Source organism: Fibroporia radiculosa (assembly GCF_000313525.1).
Source record: "Fibroporia radiculosa TFFH 294 genomic supercontigs, scaffold6738, whole genome shotgun sequence".
NCBI classification, from domain to species: domain Eukaryota; kingdom Fungi; phylum Basidiomycota; class Agaricomycetes; order Polyporales; family Fibroporiaceae; genus Fibroporia; species Fibroporia radiculosa.
The window spans coordinates 7,386-28,967 of record NW_012133442.1 but is presented as its reverse complement, the minus strand read 5'-3'; the positions used below and the strand labels follow the sequence as shown (position 1 = coordinate 28,967).

The 21,582-nt window shown below is 51.1% G+C and overlaps 6 protein-coding genes across 6 annotated transcripts; 4 read left to right on the top strand and 2 right to left on the bottom strand.

Annotated features, from left to right (window-relative positions):
• Positions 1-18: 18 nt before the first annotated feature.
• On the top strand, positions 19-3,277 carry FIBRA_06359 (uncharacterized protein; the record flags this gene model as incomplete). Its single annotated transcript, XM_012328086.1, has 3 exons — positions 19-66; positions 120-3,053; positions 3,134-3,277. The coding sequence occupies 3 exons, from the start codon at positions 19-21 to the stop codon at positions 3,275-3,277; spliced, it is 3,126 nt and encodes a 1,041-aa protein (XP_012183476.1).
• A 1,194-nt stretch (positions 3,278-4,471) lies between these two features.
• Positions 4,472-6,437, bottom strand: FIBRA_06358 (uncharacterized protein; the record flags this gene model as incomplete). The annotated part of the gene is made up of 5 exons (XM_012328085.1): positions 4,472-4,858; positions 4,930-5,009; positions 5,398-5,566; positions 5,624-6,260; positions 6,319-6,437. 5 exons carry the CDS (start codon positions 6,435-6,437, stop codon positions 4,472-4,474), a joined length of 1,392 nt encoding a protein of 463 aa, XP_012183475.1.
• A 1,348-nt stretch (positions 6,438-7,785) lies between these two features.
• On the top strand, positions 7,786-8,923 carry FIBRA_06357 (uncharacterized protein; the record flags this gene model as incomplete). The annotated part of the gene is made up of 3 exons (XM_012328084.1): positions 7,786-8,406; positions 8,456-8,688; positions 8,743-8,923. The coding sequence occupies 3 exons, from the start codon at positions 7,786-7,788 to the stop codon at positions 8,921-8,923; spliced, it is 1,035 nt and encodes a 344-aa protein (XP_012183474.1).
• A 526-nt stretch (positions 8,924-9,449) lies between these two features.
• Positions 9,450-12,842, top strand: FIBRA_06356 (uncharacterized protein; the record flags this gene model as incomplete). Its single annotated transcript, XM_012328083.1, has 3 exons — positions 9,450-10,282; positions 10,336-10,846; positions 10,911-12,842. 3 exons carry the CDS (start codon positions 9,450-9,452, stop codon positions 12,840-12,842), a joined length of 3,276 nt encoding a protein of 1,091 aa, XP_012183473.1.
• Positions 12,843-13,879: 1,037 nt separating this feature from the next.
• On the bottom strand, positions 13,880-14,993 carry FIBRA_06355 (uncharacterized protein; the record flags this gene model as incomplete). Its single annotated transcript, XM_012328082.1, has 5 exons — positions 13,880-13,922; positions 13,976-14,104; positions 14,156-14,473; positions 14,525-14,720; positions 14,780-14,993. 5 exons carry the CDS (start codon positions 14,991-14,993, stop codon positions 13,880-13,882), a joined length of 900 nt encoding a protein of 299 aa, XP_012183472.1.
• Positions 14,994-15,283: 290 nt separating this feature from the next.
• FIBRA_06354 (uncharacterized protein) lies at positions 15,284-20,258 on the top strand (the record flags this gene model as incomplete). Its single annotated transcript, XM_012328081.1, has 8 exons — positions 15,284-15,392; positions 15,442-16,933; positions 17,292-17,428; positions 17,498-17,581; positions 17,633-18,565; positions 18,617-18,874; positions 18,930-19,087; positions 19,137-20,258. 8 exons carry the CDS (start codon positions 15,284-15,286, stop codon positions 20,256-20,258), a joined length of 4,293 nt encoding a protein of 1,430 aa, XP_012183471.1.
• Between the last annotated feature and the right edge of the window lie 1,324 nt (positions 20,259-21,582).

The following is a 21,582-nucleotide window of genomic DNA, read 5'->3' as shown; positions in this document are numbered from 1 at the left end:
CTGCTATAACTGAGTCCAATGCCCACTTTTCAAGACGACGTGAGCTCCCAGGCGACGTTTAAGAGAGTACGTGCATGTCGCACCGAGTTATGATTTCCTGACTATTTATCATCGTCCAGTTGAAACGTTTATGTGTCCCATTACTAGAGAACTCGGTATTGTCTCCGACTTCACTCCCTACGGTATCCAGGCTCCTCTCCGAGCTTTCTGCCATTTTGCAAGGCGTACAGTCTTCTGGGGAAGCTCTCAAACCATCTATTGTCTCCTACATATTCTTCCCATTATCCTCCATTCTGCGGCGCAATCCCCTATCGTCTGTATCGGACCAAGTGCTGGAGAAAATATTCATAATTCTCAATATTCTGTGCGAAAGCTGGTGGTGGAATTTCGACGAGACTATGTGGGAGCAGGTCTTCCTCTTGTGTGGTGCTGTTCTTGGCGGGATAGATAGTAAAGGAAAAGGAAAAATGCGGGATGACGAGACAAAACAAGCGGCTTCAACTTGCTTATGGACCCTGTTGCGGATTCGATCTCCTGATGAGGACCCTTTCGGCTCAGCGCAACCCCTACGTTCAGAACGATTGGCCCACCGCTTTCAAGCCCACGCGCGGACAAGCACCTTCATACCTGTCTTAGGCCAAACCATCGATTCCTTGCTTGTTGCAGCTCAGTCGTCGCATTCATCACTTCAGCGATCATCGCTCCGAGTTCTCTACATTCTCATCGAAGACTATCTACCGGATAATTTTGTCCCTTCCATTCTCCCGGGAGTATTCAGCACGACAAGCAAAATTGCTTTGGCTACCGGTGTCTCCAAGGGATGGGCAAATGGCGATATCGTTTCTGAAGCGCTTCGGGTAATGCAGAGCGTCATCGTCAGATCCGTTGGTAACGATATCTGCTGCAGGGATGGTGCAGTGAAAGGGTACCATGACCTTGAAGATCTCGTGCATATCGTGGACTTGGATGAGCATGGGAGTAATCGAAGGGCGGGCGGCCCCCCATATGCCACAGATCGCACTTCTGCGTGGTTACGAGGGACGGCTTCTCAGCTGCACATTGGCATAAATGCACTGACGTCTCTCGTCAATCACCCCAACCCATCTGCACTTATTGCCTTGGCTACATTTTCCGAGACAGTTCTCTCTGAAACTACCTTAACCGTGCCTCAGTCACAGTCCATCCTCCTATCGTTTCTCCTCGCACTTTCTCGTTCTGATTTTGACAGTGTCTCTGCGAAAGCCAGCTCTGCTCTGAGACAGCTTCTGACACTCCCCTCGAGCGCACGATTCACGATTATGCAAGTGCTTATGCAGATCTCGAAAGATAATTTGGCCGCTCTTCCCCGCGCCATCGTAACGCACGCAGACGCTAAAGTGGAACATATAGCGGGTATCCTAGAAAGCATTTGTCTTCTTGCTACTGCGCAAGGCAGAGGTCAACGAGGTATTTCGCCAATCGCGTCTGGTGTGGGAAAACTCTTAGGTCCTAATGGCGGTATTGAAAAGTGGGGCTGGAACCTGTTGTCGGTTCTTGAGTTTGTCGATGGTCCACTTCTATTTTTAGGTCCACCCACAGCCCCATACATGCTCGAAGGAAACGCAGCCGACTTAGATTCGATACCATTTCCTGGGATCGGACTGAGGCACATTACTTCCCGTTCTGCTCTGATGGCATTGGAACGAATGCTTCGCGCCATGGGAAAAGCAGCCAGAGAGGACTGTATATTTGCCATCGACTGGTTCATGAGTGTTGGCCAGAGCGGTCGAGGGACGAGAGCCGTGGCAGCGCTCTGGTGTACATGTCGGCTAATCGAAGGCATCTCTGATATCAATTTGAGCGACAAGGACTCTATCCGTGTCCGCCCCTTGACATCTACCAGCAAGAGGGTGGATAGACTAGCTCGTGGCATTGCTAGAAGAGTATCTGAGTTCTGGGCGAACATAGATTCAGTCGATGAGGTTGATCAAGAGCATGTCACAACGGTCCAGGGCGATGAAGAAGAATTGATGGTTGAACACGTCAAGGGGATTGTAACTGTTCGCATCACACCCGACTCGGAGCCGCGTTCAGCACCGCTCGGAGATTCTTCCAAAGTTTCGCTGCATAGGGCACTTTCTCTCCAAGTACTCGCTGTTACGGCTGGTATCCTTGAGGCTCGGTTCACAACTCTGCTGCTGCACACACTCTATCCAGTCCTTCACTCACTTGTCTCGGAGGTAGCGCTTGTATCTTCCACTGCATTGGCTACGCTATATTTCATTTCTAGAAATGCATCGTACGCATCACCCGCAAATATGTTACTCTCCAATTTCGATTACGCACTCGATGCCGTTTCACGCCGTTTAACTCGCCGCTGGTTGGATGTTGACGCCACGAAGATTTTGGCGGTCCTAGTGCGAATTGTCGGCCACGACGTTGTACAAAAAGCAGGAGATGTAGTTGAGGAATGTTTTGATCGCCTCGATGACTACCACGGCTACGAGAACGTTGTTGATGGTTTGGTAGAGGTGTTGACAGAAGTGGTTCGCGTAGTTGAAGACGACGGAAGAAACCGTTCTACGAAGGTTCAGGAAGCCCGTCATATGTGTGTGCCGAAATCAGATGTCATCAACATGGAGGCATTTGCGACCTGGTTGGCGCACAGATGCGACCACCCAGAGCGTCAAGAGGGTTATTGCGGCGACGCTTCGTATCCCCGGAGAGCATGGGGGATGGAATCTCTCGAAGACGAACAGCATGCAGATACAGCACCGGAAGCCGACTTGAACGCTGACTCGCAAATAACCTCCACACAGACCTTGACGAAACAGATTGTATCTCGTTCCATGTACTTTCTCACTCACAGCTCTCCCCTCATTCGCGCGCGCATCCTGATGCTTCTCGGCTCGTCGGTCCCAGTGTTACCTGAATCAGCTCTACTTCCATCTATCCATCAGGCCTGGCCATTTATACTTAACAGGCTCTCCGATCAAGAGTCTTTCGTCGTCAGCGCCGCAGCCTCACTGGTCGAATCACTCGCCACTCATGTCGGTGATTTTATGTATCGCCGGGTATGGGACGATATATGGCCCCGCTTTCGCTCGATGCTAGAGAGACTTGCTGCTGCTGATACTACGAATGCTCTTGCTAGGCGGGGCATGGGCGGGGTCGGCACAGAATTGGCGTATACACACTCACATCGACTTTATCGATCTGTATTGAAGACGATGACGGCGGCCGTGGCAGGTGTCCAGACCCAAGACCCAGCGATATGGGAGGTAATCCTCTTGTTTAGGCGCTTTTTACACAGCCAGGCACACCCTGAACTACAGGCTTGTGCTCGAACTTTATACACTGCGGTCTGTCTAGTGAATGAGGATGCTGTATGGCTGGCGTTGAATGCAGCCCAAGGACAGATTGACGCTTCTGTGGCGTTTTTGGCTCGGAAGCAGTGGGACGTCAGTCAAAACGTAGCATTAATCTTTGTTCAATAGTGGAATGTATGTGGTACTGCAATCACAAAAGAAAGGCCAAATCGCCTCGTGTACAAGACTTGAATGATAAATGTGCTATTATTGCCTATCCTAGTATCTAGATGGACATGGCGTGCCTCCGTAGAACAACACCCGCTTCTCGGAACAATGTTGCCGAGGCATCGTCTCTGAATCAAAAACTTAGCAGGCCCTCACTCGCTTTCGGCTCAACAACATACTCACACTTTGTAACTAAGGTTATATACGACCTCCTTGACGCCAGTTTGAATGATTTTGACAGTACACTTGAGGCAGGGACAACTGCTAGCCCATGTTAGTCACGAACCACTCCATTTCACTGAGAAACAATTTCTGACGTATTGCAATAAAGGACTGCACCGTCACCCACGCGTTCCCTTCCTGCCTCCAACAAAGCATTTTCTTCAGCATGAAGGCATACGCACTCGTCCGATGTCTCACTTGCGGTATTGCAACGCCGACATCCGCCTTCATTGCAATTAGTCAGACCACGGGGCGTACCGTTATATCTGCAATTGTAATAATTATATCAATTGAGTCGACAACAATGTTCTCCAGGTAATGCGCAACACACCCTGTAGCGAGAATCCGCTTGTTACGGACCAAAATAGCACCGACTCGACGTTTCATACAATTGGAGCGCTGTGAGGCAAGCGAGGCCAGCTGCATGAAGTAGACATCCCACCCTGGTCTTAGCCGCTCCGGGTCGAGAAGATTCATTTGATCAAGGTGGGAATGTAATGCCGATATTGAACTGAAGGAATTGTTTATATGAACGTTTACTAGCCTGCTGAGGCCAAGTTGGGAGCACTGTGCACGAGTTCTATCGAGATCAAGCGGTTGATTTGTCTCCGCTCCTTTCAATTTCTCTCCATAATAATGTAGATCATGTTCCTCGACGAACTCTTCTAATGATATACTCCTGAGTTTCATGACATAATGAAGATTGTTGCATCTCGAACTGTGTGAAGCAGTACTTACTGATTCTCTCGCTTGAATCGCGTCATTAGAGGTGCATCAACACTGATAATCATGAAAAATGGACGTGTGATGAATGGCTCAAGAAGCCGTCTGGTGGCCAAGTCAGCAGTCACAAAATTTGTGCGCCAGTTCCTAGTGACATGTTGAAGGAGCTGAGAGGGCGAAGCAAACCAAAGTGGCTGTAGTCTCCCAAAGTGTGTACCGGGAGCAGGAGAGGGTAACGCTGAAGGCGGTGGGGAAGCCATACTCAGGAAGGACAGTCTGTGGTCAATTGGATTTGGTGTGGGCTCGTCCATGAATAGATCGTCAGACTCTGCACTCGATGTTGGGCTGGCATCCATCGGAGAAACCAGCATACTCGCATGTTCAGATTCTTCATTTTCCTGTGCCAGGTATGGTGATAATCATTAGCTCCTGTGAACATATTCAAGAGGAAGAATTGAAAGAGACACACCGTGTAGAGTCGTACAGGCAAAAATCCTTTTGTCTTGATCAAATAGTCGGAAACAGTGGACTTTCCAGCTGATCTTGTTCCTACAATCGCTATGAACATCGCAGAGACCGAAAGCAAGAGCCTGGTTTCGAGCATATCTTAGTCATTTTGCTTGACGACATAAAATTACGTATGGACCTAATAAAGATACAGCAGTTGCCGTGTTTCCGATGTGATGCTGTCGCGCTAACCTGACACAGAGCTACAATGGGAATGGTCGAGGAGAATGGAATTATAATGTCGAAGTCGATCGTGATCGGACAGAGCCAGAGGCGCTTATCATCATATATATTTTACAACCTCACATATATCGCAGTCAACATATAGTGAGACTCCGTGGTGCGCTCTCTATCAGCGCCTTCGAATATATCTTTAAAGTCTTTATAGCCTGCAACTTCTCCTTCCGCCTTTTTTTGGCAGCAGCCTTACTCTTCGCTCTCTGTTCCTTGGCGGATTTCATATCTTTAGGTGCAGTAGTTCGTAATTGTTTGATATGCGTCGGTTCAATGGCTTGTTCGACTTGAGTCAACCAGGGTGCACGAGGTACTGACACCTTCTCCACCAAGCGTAAGAGCGTCACAAAATCAGGTGCAGAACCCTGCATTCTAAAGAAATGACATCATGTTATATTGAACAAACAAGATGCGCGGCTTACCGCTATGGCTAACACCGAAACTCTTCTCAGGCCCATTGCATCTGCCAGGGTTGACTCCGCGCCCTTGGGCAGTGCTATCAACCAGACTATCTCCTCCGAGGTCGTCGGACGGCGGGAGTTACAGGCCGCGACCAATTGGGGAAAATGCTGAAGTAGCATGGGTGGATCAACATCGCCTCGACAAACCAAAATAATGCACGCGCATTGCTCCGCCTGCGGTGATGATTTTGGAGTCGAGTTCGCAACGGTCACGACGTGACGATACGACTGCGCTCTTTTCTCTAGTAATTTTGTGACTTCATTGACGCCGAATGTCAGATGCTGCAGAATGGGGGGCCCTGGAGTGCCGTTAGATTCGCCCTCTGTTGTGTCTTCGGGTGCCTGAGAAGCTGACATCGGGGTTGGAGAATGATGAGTCTGCATGGCTTCAACGATCCCGGCGAGGCGGACGTTCTCCGTCGATGTTCCCGGTGACGATAGACGCTGCATCTTGCGCGCTGGGGCATTGGGGCTCTCCCGTGTACGCTTTCTCCTACGACTGGCTTTCTCACGGGCAAGGTGGTATTCGGATACACCTACGGCCATATCTGCCACACGGGCTAAGATAGAATTTTGTACGTTGATAGGCACTGACGGCCTACATGATATCTGCATATATGAGTATGTCACTCGTCCGCACAGCTCGACCTACGCACCAAGGTACCCTGAAAGGATTATCCAAGACACTGCGGAAGATCACTTTCCGCTCCGCCTGGTCCCGTGCATTGGCGCGATTTGACGGATTTGTGTGGGTTCGCACCGCCCTGTCTGCCATACTATATCCCCTTGACAGAACTCAGCTTACCGAGTAAGAAGACATAAGAGTCAATGAGCAAGTACTCCGAGAGCACCACAACAATCGACTACGTAACATTGCAAACATGTGACCGTAGGACCCGGGGCACATCTGCATTCAACATCGATGCTACCATGTCCACACAAGTCCACACATACACCGGCTTAGATGCTTGAAATCACATAAATGTACCGTTCAACTATCCATCGTCCGCGTCTTCAGCCTGCTCGATTGTGAGATTGGTCATTTCTCATCATTACGCCTGTATGACATGTCGAGTCGAGTGGCAACCGTCAGCGGAGCGTACCCATGTTGTTGGGGGTTCCGTGAATAATGGTGCGCATCCCAGTGATTTATCGATAGATCTCGTAACTCAAGTCTCGGCAGTATGCTCCAGCCGATTCAATCGTAAAACCCGCGGACATCCCCTTCGCATTTGCAGTTTGAACTTAATCTCCATGAGGTCGCTGCAACGTATTCGATGAAATTGGTTCTACCTACAGCGTGTTTAGATGATAATTTATTCTCTGATTCAGGCCGTTCCATACCGGATCAAGAGCGTGCCTAATAGTTCTCTTGTGTCTTCTAGCAGGCCACGCGGCCGTCACTAACGCCAATAGGCATTTGACCCCTGTACAACCCTTACTCCAGTGAATTCACAAGGTAAACGTTGACATGGACTTACCGGTTGATCCGCTCAAGACGGCACCTCTCGTAAATATCTTATTGGTTAACTCCTAGGGATATCATCTCGCACCATCCAGGCGCTCATTGTTAAGAGCGGTCTGCAACTCAGTACAGTTTCTAACGCATACACGGGGCGCCGGTTCTTGCTGCCAAATTTCAAAGTATGTCCTGGCAGGCTAGAGCGCGCAGGTCTGATTAGCGTCACGGAGAATTCGGGCTCTGTGCGGAGGTTCGCCGACACATCAATTTGTCACCGATTGGTTCGCGTTCAGCGTCGACTAGCAAACTGCATGCACAGACAGTAAAGACCATAACCTGGTGTGCTCCCAGTATCCCAGTGCTCGCTGACACACTCTTCGAGATATAGCCACTGATTGTGATTTATCATCAGATCTGTGGGTGGGCAATATGGCATCGGCATGGTTTCCAATACTGATCTCGAGAGCCGGCCGTAAAAGGCCAACCCTGGTCCGACAACACTGCACCGCATCCATATTCTGGGTTGAGTGGCATCATGCCTATCCTTTGATCTAGTATCCAGCCGGTATATAAGTAGCGAAGACGATACCCAGTCGACTGTTCTCATAGATTTCCCTTGTCAACAAAGTTATCCATTATCCAGCAACACTAATTCTACACAATGCCATCTCTCGCATCTACCCACACCATAAACGTTTACAAAAGCGCTCGCGACCTGCCGCTTGAAGTCTGGGAGGCATTTCACGCGCATCCGAGAAATTCAAACATTATATATCCGCATGCCAGCAAGGCGAAACAGCAATCCCGCTCTAATCCCAATGTCGAGAGAGATACTTGGATCGTTTGTACAACCCCTGGGGGGCGCGGTCGATCGTCTTCCCTGGACTTTGTGCTCTCTTGCACAGAAGGCCCCCTTGACTCATACCCTATATTCATCTTCACTCCTATCCCAATCTCCCACCTCGATCCTAATCATTATCGTCCTAGACTTCGAGGGCTGATCCATGCATTGCAAGAATGTGTTCCACCAGAACGTGTCTTCTCGGTGTTTTCTTTGAACCCCATATCCCGGGCATTCGCGGACATATGGACCCATCAAACGGGAATCGGGTTGGACGACGATCCAATCTATTACGAAGCCAAATTGACGTATTGTACGAAGGCAACCCTGACGCATATCCGGCCGGATGTACTCCAAAATACGACTTATCGCCTGCGTCTTGCTAATGAACGAGATGTTCCCGAAGCGGCTAAGTTGTGTCATGGGTTTGCTGCAGTGTCGGTAAATCCTTCGCGAACCCTCGCTGTATGTACGCTGACATCACACTTAGGAGCCATTTACATTGAACAAAGAGCAGGCTATCCAAGAGGCTGCTCATTTGATACGCAACAAGCAGTTATGGGTGCATGACGTTATGGTATCGGACTTTCGTTCGGAGATAGCGTCGATTGTCGCTGTTACACGAACTAGCGAAACCGTAGCTAGCGTCACGAAGGTATTCACAGATCCGCGGTGGAGACACTACGGGTGCGCAGAGCGTCTCACCCGCCATGTGACCCAATGGTATGTTGACGTGGTCGGCGTAGCATAGTGTGGCTCATGACATGTTTTTTATAGCCTTCTTGAAAGTAAAGATAGCGTTATGCTCTACGTTGCACACAATAATCCCGCAGCAGCCAAGGTTTATCATCGCGTTGGATTCGTGGGGCTTGCGCCTGGTTTGGGGCCTGTAGAAGGAGTTGATTCGTGGCTAGAGCTTGGGTTTGACCGCAATCTAGTGGATCTCGGACACTGGTGATGAGAACTTAGACTGATCCATACTTATCCTACATTTAGTATCCGTCGATATCTCCGCTTAACATACCTAGTGCGCGCGCGCGAGTCGCTTATTATGCTGCTTTACCTTAATCGACCTCTCCCTCTAGCCAATAATCGTCGGATTGTAGCTGGCATACCGATATTCTGAAAATCTTTATTATGCTTTTCGCGCTATAACCCTGGGCATCACATTTTTCAGCGACTGCAACCTCTGAAAGTCTTGGAGGCCTCAGGCTGCACTGAAGTCACTGACGACTTGAGGACGACGAACAGCTAGTCGCAGAGGAATTCTCAGTCCATTGAGGTGTATTCATGTGCGTCGTTAATGATGTCTTGCATTGCGAATCAGTCTGAATGCCCTAGTGTCTCGGTCAAGTCACCACACATCATGGTCACTGAGCTCCTTACTATCCGTCTCTGTTACTACGACTCGCGTTCTTCCCTCTTGAATTTTACGGAGACTTTTTTTTCTTTGAGCTTCGTATAGCCCGAGATTATCAATACCTATGTCAACCACAGCGAAACAAATGCCCGCTGGCCTAGGAATTGCTCTCGATTCACAGTTTCCTCATGGATCGCAGAGTATACAGAGTCGTGCGCTCAAATTCATGTTGTTACACTTCCTGATTTCTGAGTCGTACTACTGTTTCACATCTTCCACAGACACAGAGCGTGTAGAGGAATGCCTCAACAGCTCGGATCGCATTGCCACGGCTTTTAACGAGGCTGACAAAGGCGCATTTATACGATCCGAAACCCTCTTCGACTTCCAAGTATCTCAGACGAGGAACACTACCGAGCTGAAGGCTCTCCTGGGCAATGGAAATGCACGCCTCAAGTCAGGTGCAGCTGTACAAGCTGTACTCGACACACCAGGGTCTCAAATTATGAAAGCGAAGCGGGCAGATCTGGATACAATTCGTCTCGAACAATCCAAACACAAGGCCCGTCTCGAGGCGGACATCATCCTTGACAACAACATTGTCGTACAAGGTGGCCATCTGCGAGGTCACATCAAACTCCGCGTTCGTAAGCGATCAAAGAAAGAAGCAGCCGTACTGCTCAGTGACGGAAAAATTCGCGTTGTCGGATTTGAATGTATACCAGGTCAGGATGACCGTCATACATTCTTCCAATGCGTTGTTCCTCTATCACAAGTTGCCGAAGGCGTACATAGCCTATACTCCTCCCCGCCGAATCCAGGAGGATTTGCGCCTGCTATGGAAGGCGCTCACGTTTTCCCGTTCTCAATACATATACCCTCAACTGGCGCTTCTGGAACTGCTAAGGGAGTCCTTCACGTCCACTCGGGCATCGCAGTCCAGTACATTGCTATGATGTACGTGCTTCTCGTATATGGGTCTAGTTGTTATTCACTCTTTATTTCTGTAGCTCCATGAAGATGCAGAATCCTAACAATGGTAAACGATCTATTGCGCATTTCTACAGGAATTGTGAGGTTTGGCCGCAGCTCAATCCTGCTGTGGTTCTCGCTTCAGCTCCACGTCCCCTCCAGGCCGCTACTAGCAAAGGCCTCTCTGTGCTTGGCAATAGTAGCAAAGTTAAGATGACGGCCCTTTTGCATCGACTTACTTGGATAGCAGGCCAGCGGTGCAGCGTAAGCCTTGTCGTAGTCAACGAGACGAAGAAAACTATTCGGAGTCTTGCTCTCACGCTCATTCGAACGACAACCATTTTCCGGCCGAAGCCGATGCTAGATGCCGGACCTGCTCGTTCTGCGGATCCAGATGCATGCCAAACTACAACTATGCATAAAGTTGTTTCCGAATCAGTCCTTGAGATGGCGCAGCGGGGGGTAAAGGGACATGCCAGCGCGAAAGGTTGGTGGACTGGTGTGGCTCCTGGCCAGGAATTGTCGTTCTCTCATTATGTCCTATTGCCGGTGAGTTCCAAAATAAGATATTACTCTGCCGACTGATCAATCGGTATAATATGGCGCGTCACAGCCGGATGCGCTCTCAGTGGCGCGCGGACGTCTTCTCGAAGTTGAATACTCCATCCGTGTCACCCTGAGCGCAGGTCCGCTAACTTCGGACGTCCACGTCACGCTGCCGATACGAATTATTAATTTCTTATCGATTGACTCGAATCCAAGCGATCTGTTACATTCAATGGCGGGGGCTCACGTCCGGCCTCTGCGGCGGCGGCGTTCCATCGATGGTGAGTTAGATCCGAGGGTACATTCAGTGAAAGGGTGGTCAATGCTCGCGCATGGTCTCCCTGACAGTCGGACGAGCTCATTGGTCTGTTCCGCCTCTCGTCACAAGAGTACTCTCAATCCTCCTCAGCGGACTGCCAGTGTTGAAGGGCTGAGAAGTCCTGGTCGCATTGCGCCTGCAAGTATATCAACTGGAGCATTGCGCATTACCAACCCTGATCGCCACCCCTCCTATATGAGCGGTCTATCAAATACCGAAGACGAAGATTCTAGCGCGCATTCCTCAAATAGCTCTTATTCGTCAAGCGTGGATGGATGTACCTCGTCATCTGAACCCGAGTCTAGTCAACTTGAAGGCGGGATATCTGGTGATTCAGACTCAGATGAAGAGGTACATATGGTGCTTAATTCAGCTGCAGTAGATGAGGAGGAGAATGGCTCAGAGCTCACAATCGCTGGCCCTGAGTATGGCTCATGTGCGTCACGGGTGAATGTGCCCCGCCCTACGGGTCCTAGATCAGAAAGCTATCTCGAAAGAGGTAGAAAACCCTATCGGGATCATAGTCACAGCCAGTACTCGGTGAGGAACGCTTCCGCATGCCATGCCTCATCCGAGAACCCGGGGAATATCGAAGGTTTTTCTCAGCGCGTCCATGAGAGGCTTACTGCTATCACGACAACTCATTCTGACACCGTTTCGCGAATCAAAGAAGGTGACGACGCGGACAATATCCATCATTTACAGATAGGTTGTGACTCTGAAGGAAATGCAGGGCTGGAAGGAGAAGTTACCCCTAAGCTTGGACATCGCCTTTTGCTCTCTCCGTTGGGTAAACCTGTGCGTCCGGCTCGAAATCCATCCAGGAGATGTGGTGTTCGTGCGCAGCCGATCCAAGATGAAATCATCGGTCATGCATCTAAGACACCGTCTATCTGTGATGTCAAAAACTCACACGTCTTCAATCATTCGGAGACTTTGGCTACTCCCGCCAGGAATCATTCACCAACCGTGGATCAAATGCCCTCGATTTACAGTGCTGCTCATCGCAAACTTCCACATCTGCCTCATGGTCACTTCACGCCGGACAGCTCCTCAACGTCGTTATCTCCACTGCTCACCGCCCCGGCACTCTCATCGAGCGTGCATCGTGGCCTCCCTGTAGCCCATTCAGTTTGCTGCACCGCGTCCGGCGATAGCTCAGCTACCGTCGATTCTCGGCCGATACATCCTTCCGCCGAGCTTACCGGTTCCATTGTAGAGTCATCAGATCAACACGCCAGATCTCATGGAGAAGTTGCTATCGTAGACGCACAACAGCATTGTTCAAGCTGCGCATGCGCTTTGCACGGAGCAGCGCCAAGTTATGTAGCCCTCTGTCGGGTGCATAGAGAGAAGCTTCCCATTTGTCCCGTCGAGGAATCCCCAGCCGATGGTCATGGCGCAACGTATGGTCGTGCACTGCCCGAGTGCCCGCGCCCAGAGATGCACTGTACCTCAAAAACTCACTGTCGCGCTCAGCCCAGCCAACAGCGCTCTGTGTTCACAGAGAAGACAGGGTCCACGGCGACACGAGGGCGTCCCGTGACGGCGCTGTACTTCACCGGAATTTCTGAGAACGATTGTCGGGGAGGGGAGTATGCGACTGCGGTGAAGGGTCGTATCGCCGAGCTCGAGGAGCGCGTACGAGGTGCCCAGGGCGACGGCAACGGGTTTGTTTGAGGTAAATTTGTGTTCGTCAAGGTCTAGCTGCGGTAAGTCGAAATCTGACCGAAGGTAATGCCTATTGCACGACGTGCATGGACGTCTCGAATGATCTGTGTTTTCATTGTGCGATAATATTCATATATCATGCATCAGACATAATACTTTTTTTGAGTCTGGATACAATCCATATATGGTCGTACGCGACGCCGTCGGATGCACGTCTTGGCACTGCGATGAAGAGCTTAAATCTCCAGCACCGGGAAGGATCATATGGGAGCAATTGCAATACAAATTCTCTATGTCAGCCCCGCTGGAGGCGGGACGTGCTGCATTCAATGCGCCCAAGACAGTGGAGCAAGAGGTAAGGGTTCCGCTGCCATAAGATCGGAGAGCATTCAACAGTAACTGGCCGACAAAATACCGGAATAATTGGACCTTGTACGCGTCAATACAAGAGTCCCTCGTACTAAATCCATGATTTGAATGGTTATGAACAGAAACGCCTACTCAGGTGCGCATACCAATAACACCCATAATTCAATAGATTTAATGAGGATGTGCACAGCGCGTAACGCCGTGGCCTGCTGTAACAAATGTGAGACACATGATAGTTCGGAAAAGACGTTTGACGCTGTCTTTCGAGGTGATCATCAATATTCAAGTGGCTCACCTGCTGATTCCATGGACCCTGGACTTGGCTTGCGACGGACAGACGGGAGGACGTGATGCATACAAAAGCCCACCCCTTGATACTACACTCGGGTCCCGACCCTGTGCCCAAAGGAGCAGCGACATGCGCAATATGCGTTCCAAGGGCACAAACGCATCTCGATGAACTCAATCGTTCATCTAAGCGCACAGGATATGATCCTACGACGGCTCCGTGAATGGACCCGATCGTACGGTTCACAAAACACGAAAGTTGGTGCATTTAGGAATTAAATCATTATATGGATGTCGGCAATAGTTTACTGTACAGTTGTTCGTTGTGCTGCCAACATGCTTCTGCCCCCTCCAATATACAAAAGGCCTACCTTCGGCCATCAGGGCGGTTACTCAATAACCACACCCCCATTGATGTGAATGACCTGCCCACTACAAGGGTTGTCAGTATTCCCACCGATGACTGGTCTGCATAGTCAACATACCTGATATAGCTAGAATCTGGAGACGCGAGATACACAAACGCCGTCGCAATCTCGATGGGTTGCCCGGCGCGCCCCATCGGCACGCTTGTGCCGAACTTCTCAATGGAATCCTCAGACATTGTTGCAGGTCTGAGCGCACAATCAACACGACGGCCGGCGCAGCGCATAGGAACAACTCACATGAGTGGTGTCCAGATTGGCCCAGGTGCCACTGCGTTGCACCTAATGCCTTTGTCGCCAACAAGTTGGTTGCTCAGAGCGCGCATAAAGCCGATCATAGCACCCTTGGTCGCGGTGTAATCAATTAATTCGGGGTGGCCAACGGCCATGTTGATGCTGGCGTTGAAGTTGATAGTCGCACCAGGCGGCAAATGCGGAATGGCAGCCTTGCAAATGTAGAAGAATGAATGGATGTTCGTATCAAAGGTGTTATGCCACTGTTCGGTGGGCAATGTGGGTAGATAAGTATTGGCATTTTGAGTTCCGTGATTCAGAACGCTGAAGAAATGTGTCAACGCGCAAGTAGTTTACATGTACTGATTTACTCACATGGCATCGAGCTTTCCGTGAAAAGCAAGGTGCTTCTCAATAAGGACAATACATTGTTCTTCTTTGCTGAGGTCGAACTCGAGTGTCTGAACTTTACATTTTCCGTTAGTTTTTTTCTTAATTTCCTGCTCCGCGGCTTCCGCTTCCTGCTTCTCCTTTGCGGTGTAAGTCAGGGTCAAATCCGCGCCCTCAAGTGCTAAGACGCAGCGCCGTTCAGCAAACATCCGATCAGCTAGAGAGGAAATATGGTCGTACCGAATAAAATAGCAGTGCTGAGACCGATTCCACTATCTGCGCCAGTGATGAGGGCGCTCTGTCCATCGAGCTTTCCAGAGGCTTTGTAAGGTTTTCCGTCGGCTGTGACATCATTGACAGGCTGGGGGTCGAGTTTGGATTGGAGACCAGGCGCGCTAGCTTGTGTCTGGAAGGGAGGCTTGTAACCCTTTTTGAATTGCTCTGAGAACTTCATGTTATAAACGGAGGAAGGGAACGAGGAGGGTTTGCGACGAGGAAAAAGACAGACGGGATCAAATAGTTGTGCGTCGAGAGGCGAAGTGACGTCACTGCATCTTCAAAGACACGTCACATCTGCGATTATTTGGGTCCTTGGGCGGGGCAGCTTTGCGGGGCAGATGGTCATGGAACCATGACAGCCGCCGCCGCCTCGACTGAGGTGACATCACGCCAGGGTTAGGGTTTGTCCTAGACGTAGCCGCCACTCGCTGCGCACAAGAGCTCTCTCTCTCTGTCCCCCTCACGATGGGTTTCATGAACCTGCCTGCTGTTCCCTCAGACCTCAAATCCATCTCTCCCTATCTCCAAAGAGCTGATGAGCTCTCCTCTAAAGACCCCGTCGTCTCCTACTGGTGTACGCCACCCTCTCCTCTTTCCTCCCATCTTCCACTCATGTCTCTCAGGCGCATACTATGCTGCCCAGTCTGGTATATCACTTAGACCAAAGGAGCCACCTTCCCGCGCGTTTCTCCTCAGCCTCTTGAGTGCTCTTGAAAAGCTCAAGGTTGACATGGGGCCAAACGAGGCCATCGAAGATGAAGCTGTTGCAAGCGCATATGTCGAGAATTTCGCACTCAAGGTTTTTGCTATGGCGGATAATGAGGATCGTCGAAATGAGGCAACTCGGTGCGTTCTTCTCATCACAAAACCCTCGTTGCCGTGCCAATACGCGGTGTCCCTGCCAAACGCCCTCTCCCTACACATTTTCGTCTTATTGGCTCTAACGGCGTCCGAAACTAACAGTGGAACAGCCAAGAAATTCCTCGCCGCAGCCAACTTCCTTGAACTTCTCCGCATTTTTGACAAGGAAAAGCCGGATACGCTGTCTACTGCTGATTCGAATGCGGAGAAGATCCGCTACTCAAAATGGAAGGCTGCGGATATTGCCAAGGCTTTCCGTGAGGGACGAAAGCCCAATCCAGGACCCGCAGAACCTGAGCCCCCACTGGCCTCTAACTTGGCTGCGCAGCCCCCATCAGGACCAAGCACTCCTGCGTTGATACGAGCGACACAACCCCCGCCGACAATAATTGACATGCCTCCACCACAGCAAGACTCGTTCTTCCAACACGTCCATCCAGATTCGTCTGTGCATTCCCGCTCGCGCTCACATGTGCACGACGCACAGACACCTGGTGCGTGGAGTACCATCGCAACGCCCGGCACCCCAGGTATGGTCGAACCTGAGCAGAGTACGATTCACTCTCGGAGTGTGTGTGCCACGGTGAGTGAGGAATTAGAAGGCAGGGAAAACAATGCAGATAGTCCCCCACTTCCCCCTTCTGCTTCTTCGTCCTCCCCAAGTCGCAGAGAGGTGCGATTCACTCCCTCTGTCGTCGGTGGTCTCACCACGCCTCCGCCGGAGTCTTCGCATGCGATCGACCAATCTCTCCTTGTGACTCCACCCACGCAACCTACCACACTTCCACGCGCCCCACCAGCTGCTGTTGCGCCCGAGTTGAGATTACCACCGGGGTTTCTCCCAGAGACAACCGTGTCAGACCCCCCGCTAGACTTCGTTCCTGACGATGCTCTGCATTTACCGTCCGCATCCGCACCGCCTCTACCACCATGCTCCCTGACGCATACATCCTCGCACGGCCCTTTAGATTCATTTCATTCACCTGGTGCGACGAGTCCACACGTCTTCCTCCCTCCTCCACCTATAGGTGTCTTTCCTGCATCTTCATCCGCTCCTGTCCCGCCTGTACCTCCGCCATTTGTGCCGGTTCCCGCGCCGGCGGCTGCCACGGTGACAACTTTGCCTGTGGAACTGACGCCAGTGGAGATTGCGCGGGCGCAAAAGCACTGCCGGTTCGCGATCTCTTCGCTAGATTATGAAGATGTAGAGCAGGCAAGGAAGGAACTTAGGGCTGCGCTGAAGATGTTAGGAGGGTAAGGAGGATTGGAAGATTAGGCTGGGAATAATTGCGTACATGAGCTTAGTATTCACGGATGACATGTATAATTTTGCTTATATTCATGAGCTATAAGGACACGATGGAGATCTGGATGCTAGAGGAGTTGCAGATCGCTATCTGGATCGCGCGACGATCTACGCTGCGCCCTGTGGCTGAGTCAGCAGGGCGTCTGTCAGCTCCCAACTTGTGCGCAGTCCTTTGCAAGTCTCAGATTCGGACTGGCCACTCTCCTCTAGCGCGCGCACTGGAAGACAATCTTTTTGCATAAACGCACTCTTCTCGCCATTCCTTCCAGCAAGGACATTCGTACATTCATGTTCGCTTGCTAGTAGCATTCTCCAAGCCATCGTCACGCCCATGCCGCCAAAACGCTTCTCATTCTCTCTCAACCCACAGTGGTCCCACTATGTAGCATTGTTCTCGCTCGCAATTGCCTTATTTTCTGGTTTTGTACGCTATTTTATCATTGGTATGTGACACCCTGTCTGTCAGGAACTAATAACGTCTAACGCAATCACATCTCTTGTACATTCGTCAGACCACACGGACCCCCTGCACTGCGACGCACTTTTGAATGAAGGCCAATGGCTAGATAGCAAGTTTAAGAATTGGCAGCCAGATGGTGTGTGTTCGCTCGCATTTCCTCCTGCGGTCCGATCTCACATTCCCTCAGGTTGCATGATGCATACATACCAGGCCAAAGACGTCACCGCCTGCATGGGTAGCCGCCGAGTAGTCTTCATCGGAGACTCCGTAACCCGCCAGCTCTACTTTCAATTTGCCCATATCGTGGACCCAAGTCTCCCCACAGCGCCACCGGACGATGAACGCAAGCACCAAAACTATTCGTTCACCGCAACCTCCAACATTCAGCTTTCCTTCTACTGGGACCCATATCTCAACTCCTCCGAAGCTCAAAGCTACATCATTCCACAGTCGTTAGCCTCCAGCACCCCTCTACGCGACGACCCAACTGGGTCCGCCGACCGCCCCGCATTGCTTGTTCTCGGCTCTGGACTGTGGTACCTCCGCTATGCGAACGAAGGCTCGGGTGGGCTTCCCGCTTGGGAGGACAAGATAGCCTCCGCATTCGACGCCCTCGCGAGCGCGCGCACGCCCGTCGCAGACAAGGTTGTCGTCCTTCCCATCGAGGACGTTGTTTCCACCAAGTTGTCGCGCGAGCGCGCCCAGTCCATGCAGGCGCCCGACATTGATGCGATGAACTCGGATCTGCACCACCACATCCGCCCGGCGCCGCTCACGAGCGCATATGCGCTCTTCCCAGCGTCCGCGCCCACCCGTGAGGGCAAGGGCAGGGCGGCAGCAGCAACTGTGCCTGCGCCGCTGCCGGTATCATTACCGCTTGTATTTAACAAGATGTTGGACGCATCGCAAACGGAGGACGGGCTGCATTTCTCGGATGCACTTGTTACTGTGCAGGCGAACATATTGCTGAATTTGAGATGCAATGACGTACTTCCGAAGACGTTCCCGCTGGACAAGACGTGCTGTCGTAGGTATCCTGTACCGTCCCCCCTCCATTCATTGGTATTGGTCGTCGCCGTGCTCTGGGGGCCCGCGTGCGTGCTGCTCTCCCGTCGTCTAGGTCGGTGTTGTCCCATATCTCGAATGCTGTTATACTCAAATGACCATACAGAATCTCGGATCCCTGGCCAGCCATTTATAGGGGAGCCGGAGATGCCCGCGGTGGTGCTCAGTGTTGTTGCAGCATTAATCTATATTTCGGACCGCACTGGTTTCTGGTTAAAGGAACAGAAGCAATTTAGCCCCTGGATATTCACGTTCTTGAGCGTGTTGAGCCTGATCGTTGGCCTACTTACAGTGAGACAAGCGGATAATGACCTCGGGTTTCTGAATCGCGAGCAGACAGATGAATGGAAAGGTTGGATGCAGAGTGCGTCAATCATCGTCCCTTCCTCATCTTTGTGACTGAGTATCACCGTGTGTAGTCGCCATTCTGATATACCACTACACGGGCGCGTCGAAGATATCCGGAATATACAACGTCATCCGTGTGCTCGTGGCTGCATATTTGTATATGACTGGATACGGACATGTCACCTACTATGTCAAGAAGGCAGATTTTGGGTTCACACGCGTTGCGCAGGTGTGTACGCCGAGTCTTGGTTCTGGAAGTCGGACTTACAGCTCCCCAGATCATCGTGCGCTTGAATCTACTCACGTTGCTTCTCGCATATACCATGAATACCGACTACCTCTCCTACTACTTTGCACCTTTGGTCTCTTGGTGGTTCTTGATCATCTACGGCACCATGGTAATCGGCTCGCAGTACAACGATCGCACTGTCTTCCTGGTGTGCAAGATCCTCTTTTCTATGGGCCTCGTAACGTGGTTCATGAGCGAGTCATGGTTGCTGGAGAACATTTTCACATTCCTCGAGCGGGCGTGCGGGATACACTCGTCCGCGCGCGAGTGGGCGTTTCGCGTCAACCTGGATCTCTGGATCGTCTACTTCGGGATGTTCACCGCGATAGCGGTCATGAAGATCCGGGAACACCGGCTGACTGACCACCCGCAGTGGCCGCTCGTGGTGAAAGGCGCTGCCGGGGCATCGGGCATCGTGTTACTCTGGTTCTTCGCATTTGAGCTGTATCAGCCGGACAAATTTGCGTACAACCTGTGGCATCCGTACATCGCGTTCCTTCCTGTTGGTGCATTTGTCATACTCCGAAATGCGAACGGTATCCTCCGATCCGCATCGAGTCGCGCGTTCGCCTTCATCGGACAGTGCTCCCTCGAGACGTTCATCATCCAATACCACTTCTGGCTGGCCGGCGATACGAAGGGCGTCTTGCTCGTTATCCCCGGCACGCGCTGGCGCCCGCTTAACTTGGTTATCACGACTATCATGTTTATCTACGTGTCTCATCGTGTCGCACAGGCGACGGGCGAGGTCACGAATTGGATTTGTGGATCCTCGAAGCCGCCAACATTGCCTACGATCATGGGCGCCGAGCAGCGCCGGGGCCATGCAAACTCTACCAATGTAGAGTCTATTCCTCTCACACTGCAGGACAGCGAGGGGCGGAAAGACATCGATGGCAGTACTCCTTCATTGGAATCTGACTCTGCGCGATCACCGCGTCGGTGGGTTGACAGGCTCGCGGAGGGATCGTCTAACTCTAGCTCGAGCATTACTCCAGGGTTCAGGGTTTGGTATGGGGAAACAGAGTGGAAGCCAGGAGTGAAGACAAAACTAACCATTGCAGTCACAATCATGTGGTTGCTCAACATTATGTGGCCATACCCTTCATGACTTACTGGACAAGTGGAGCATGGTATACCATAAGTAGATGAATTTATTGCATGTACTTTACAAGAATCCCAATACTAATAGTACCATCCAGACCTACAAGCACTTTGGGATACAAAAGACACACCAGATTCTGTAAGTCACAGAGTTAGCAAACCAGACATAGAAGAAACACAAACTACAATCATTTGGTTGAAGACATAAATACCAAAACACTTCGTCACAGCTGCAGCAATGTCACCACAGCTCAAATAGATGCTGCATGTAATCATCCTGAACGAGATAGATAGAAACTAACCGACTGGATCTAAACGAGAAGGAACGTGTTAGCGTTGATCATCAAAGAATAATAGCGTGCGTCAGAATTAGCATGGTATGCTCGTCACCACTCGTCCTTAAGACGAGATCAGGACTTGACTCTATGTTATTCATCCCTCGCGAAGATCGCAAACGAACACCAACTCACCATGCCGTAAGATTCATTTGGATAAATGTGCTAAACATATGAAGAGCGCAAATCAGTAAGCATTGCTTTGGCACACGAAAAATGCTCAGAAATTTGGGTATATGATGTATGTTCACTAGCCCGAAGGCTTCGAAGTAGCGATTCATTGGTTCTCGTCACCGCGTAAGCGACACTAAACCAGTACTCACCTGGCTACAATGGACCGCAGAAGGGGAAAGTAGAAGACAGACGTGTTGGCAAGCAAACCTAAGATGCCACCGAAGAAAAGTGGGAGCGGCTAAAAGGACGGCGTTTAGTCACGTGTTGAAGAGTTAGGGCAGGCTGTCGAGCGGTCGCGGAGTTGCTGTTACCTTTCTTGGCATCGACCTTTGCTTCGTACCTCTCAGCTTGGGTGGAAGACACCCGACATTGTACTGTTACATCCAACAATGGCCAACGTAGTCACACACCCCCATCTCCAGGTCGACTTTCACCGCGGCCCCGTGAACCACTCTCCCTCGCCCTTGGGTTTTGGTTTCGGCCTCTCGTCCACACCTGTTATGGCAGGCTGGTCTGCTGCCCCCTCACCACAACCATGGAGCCTACAGACCAGCTTGCAGCCCGTTTCTGCCAGAGCGACAAAACGGCGGCATGAACCAGACGATGAAGTAGAGAACAGGCAGTCCAGGGGGGATGATGAGATGGATAGAAGCCCTACTCCGGAACGACCGAAACGTGCGGCGCCGAAACGTGCCAGGACCACGCCCACACTTGCCACGGCAGCAAAAGACGACAAAAATGCCAAAGGGAACAAGCCCCCAGCAACGAGCGAGGAGAACGACGTCGATGTCGGTGTGTTGCTTGGTAAGTTATGCTGCCTCG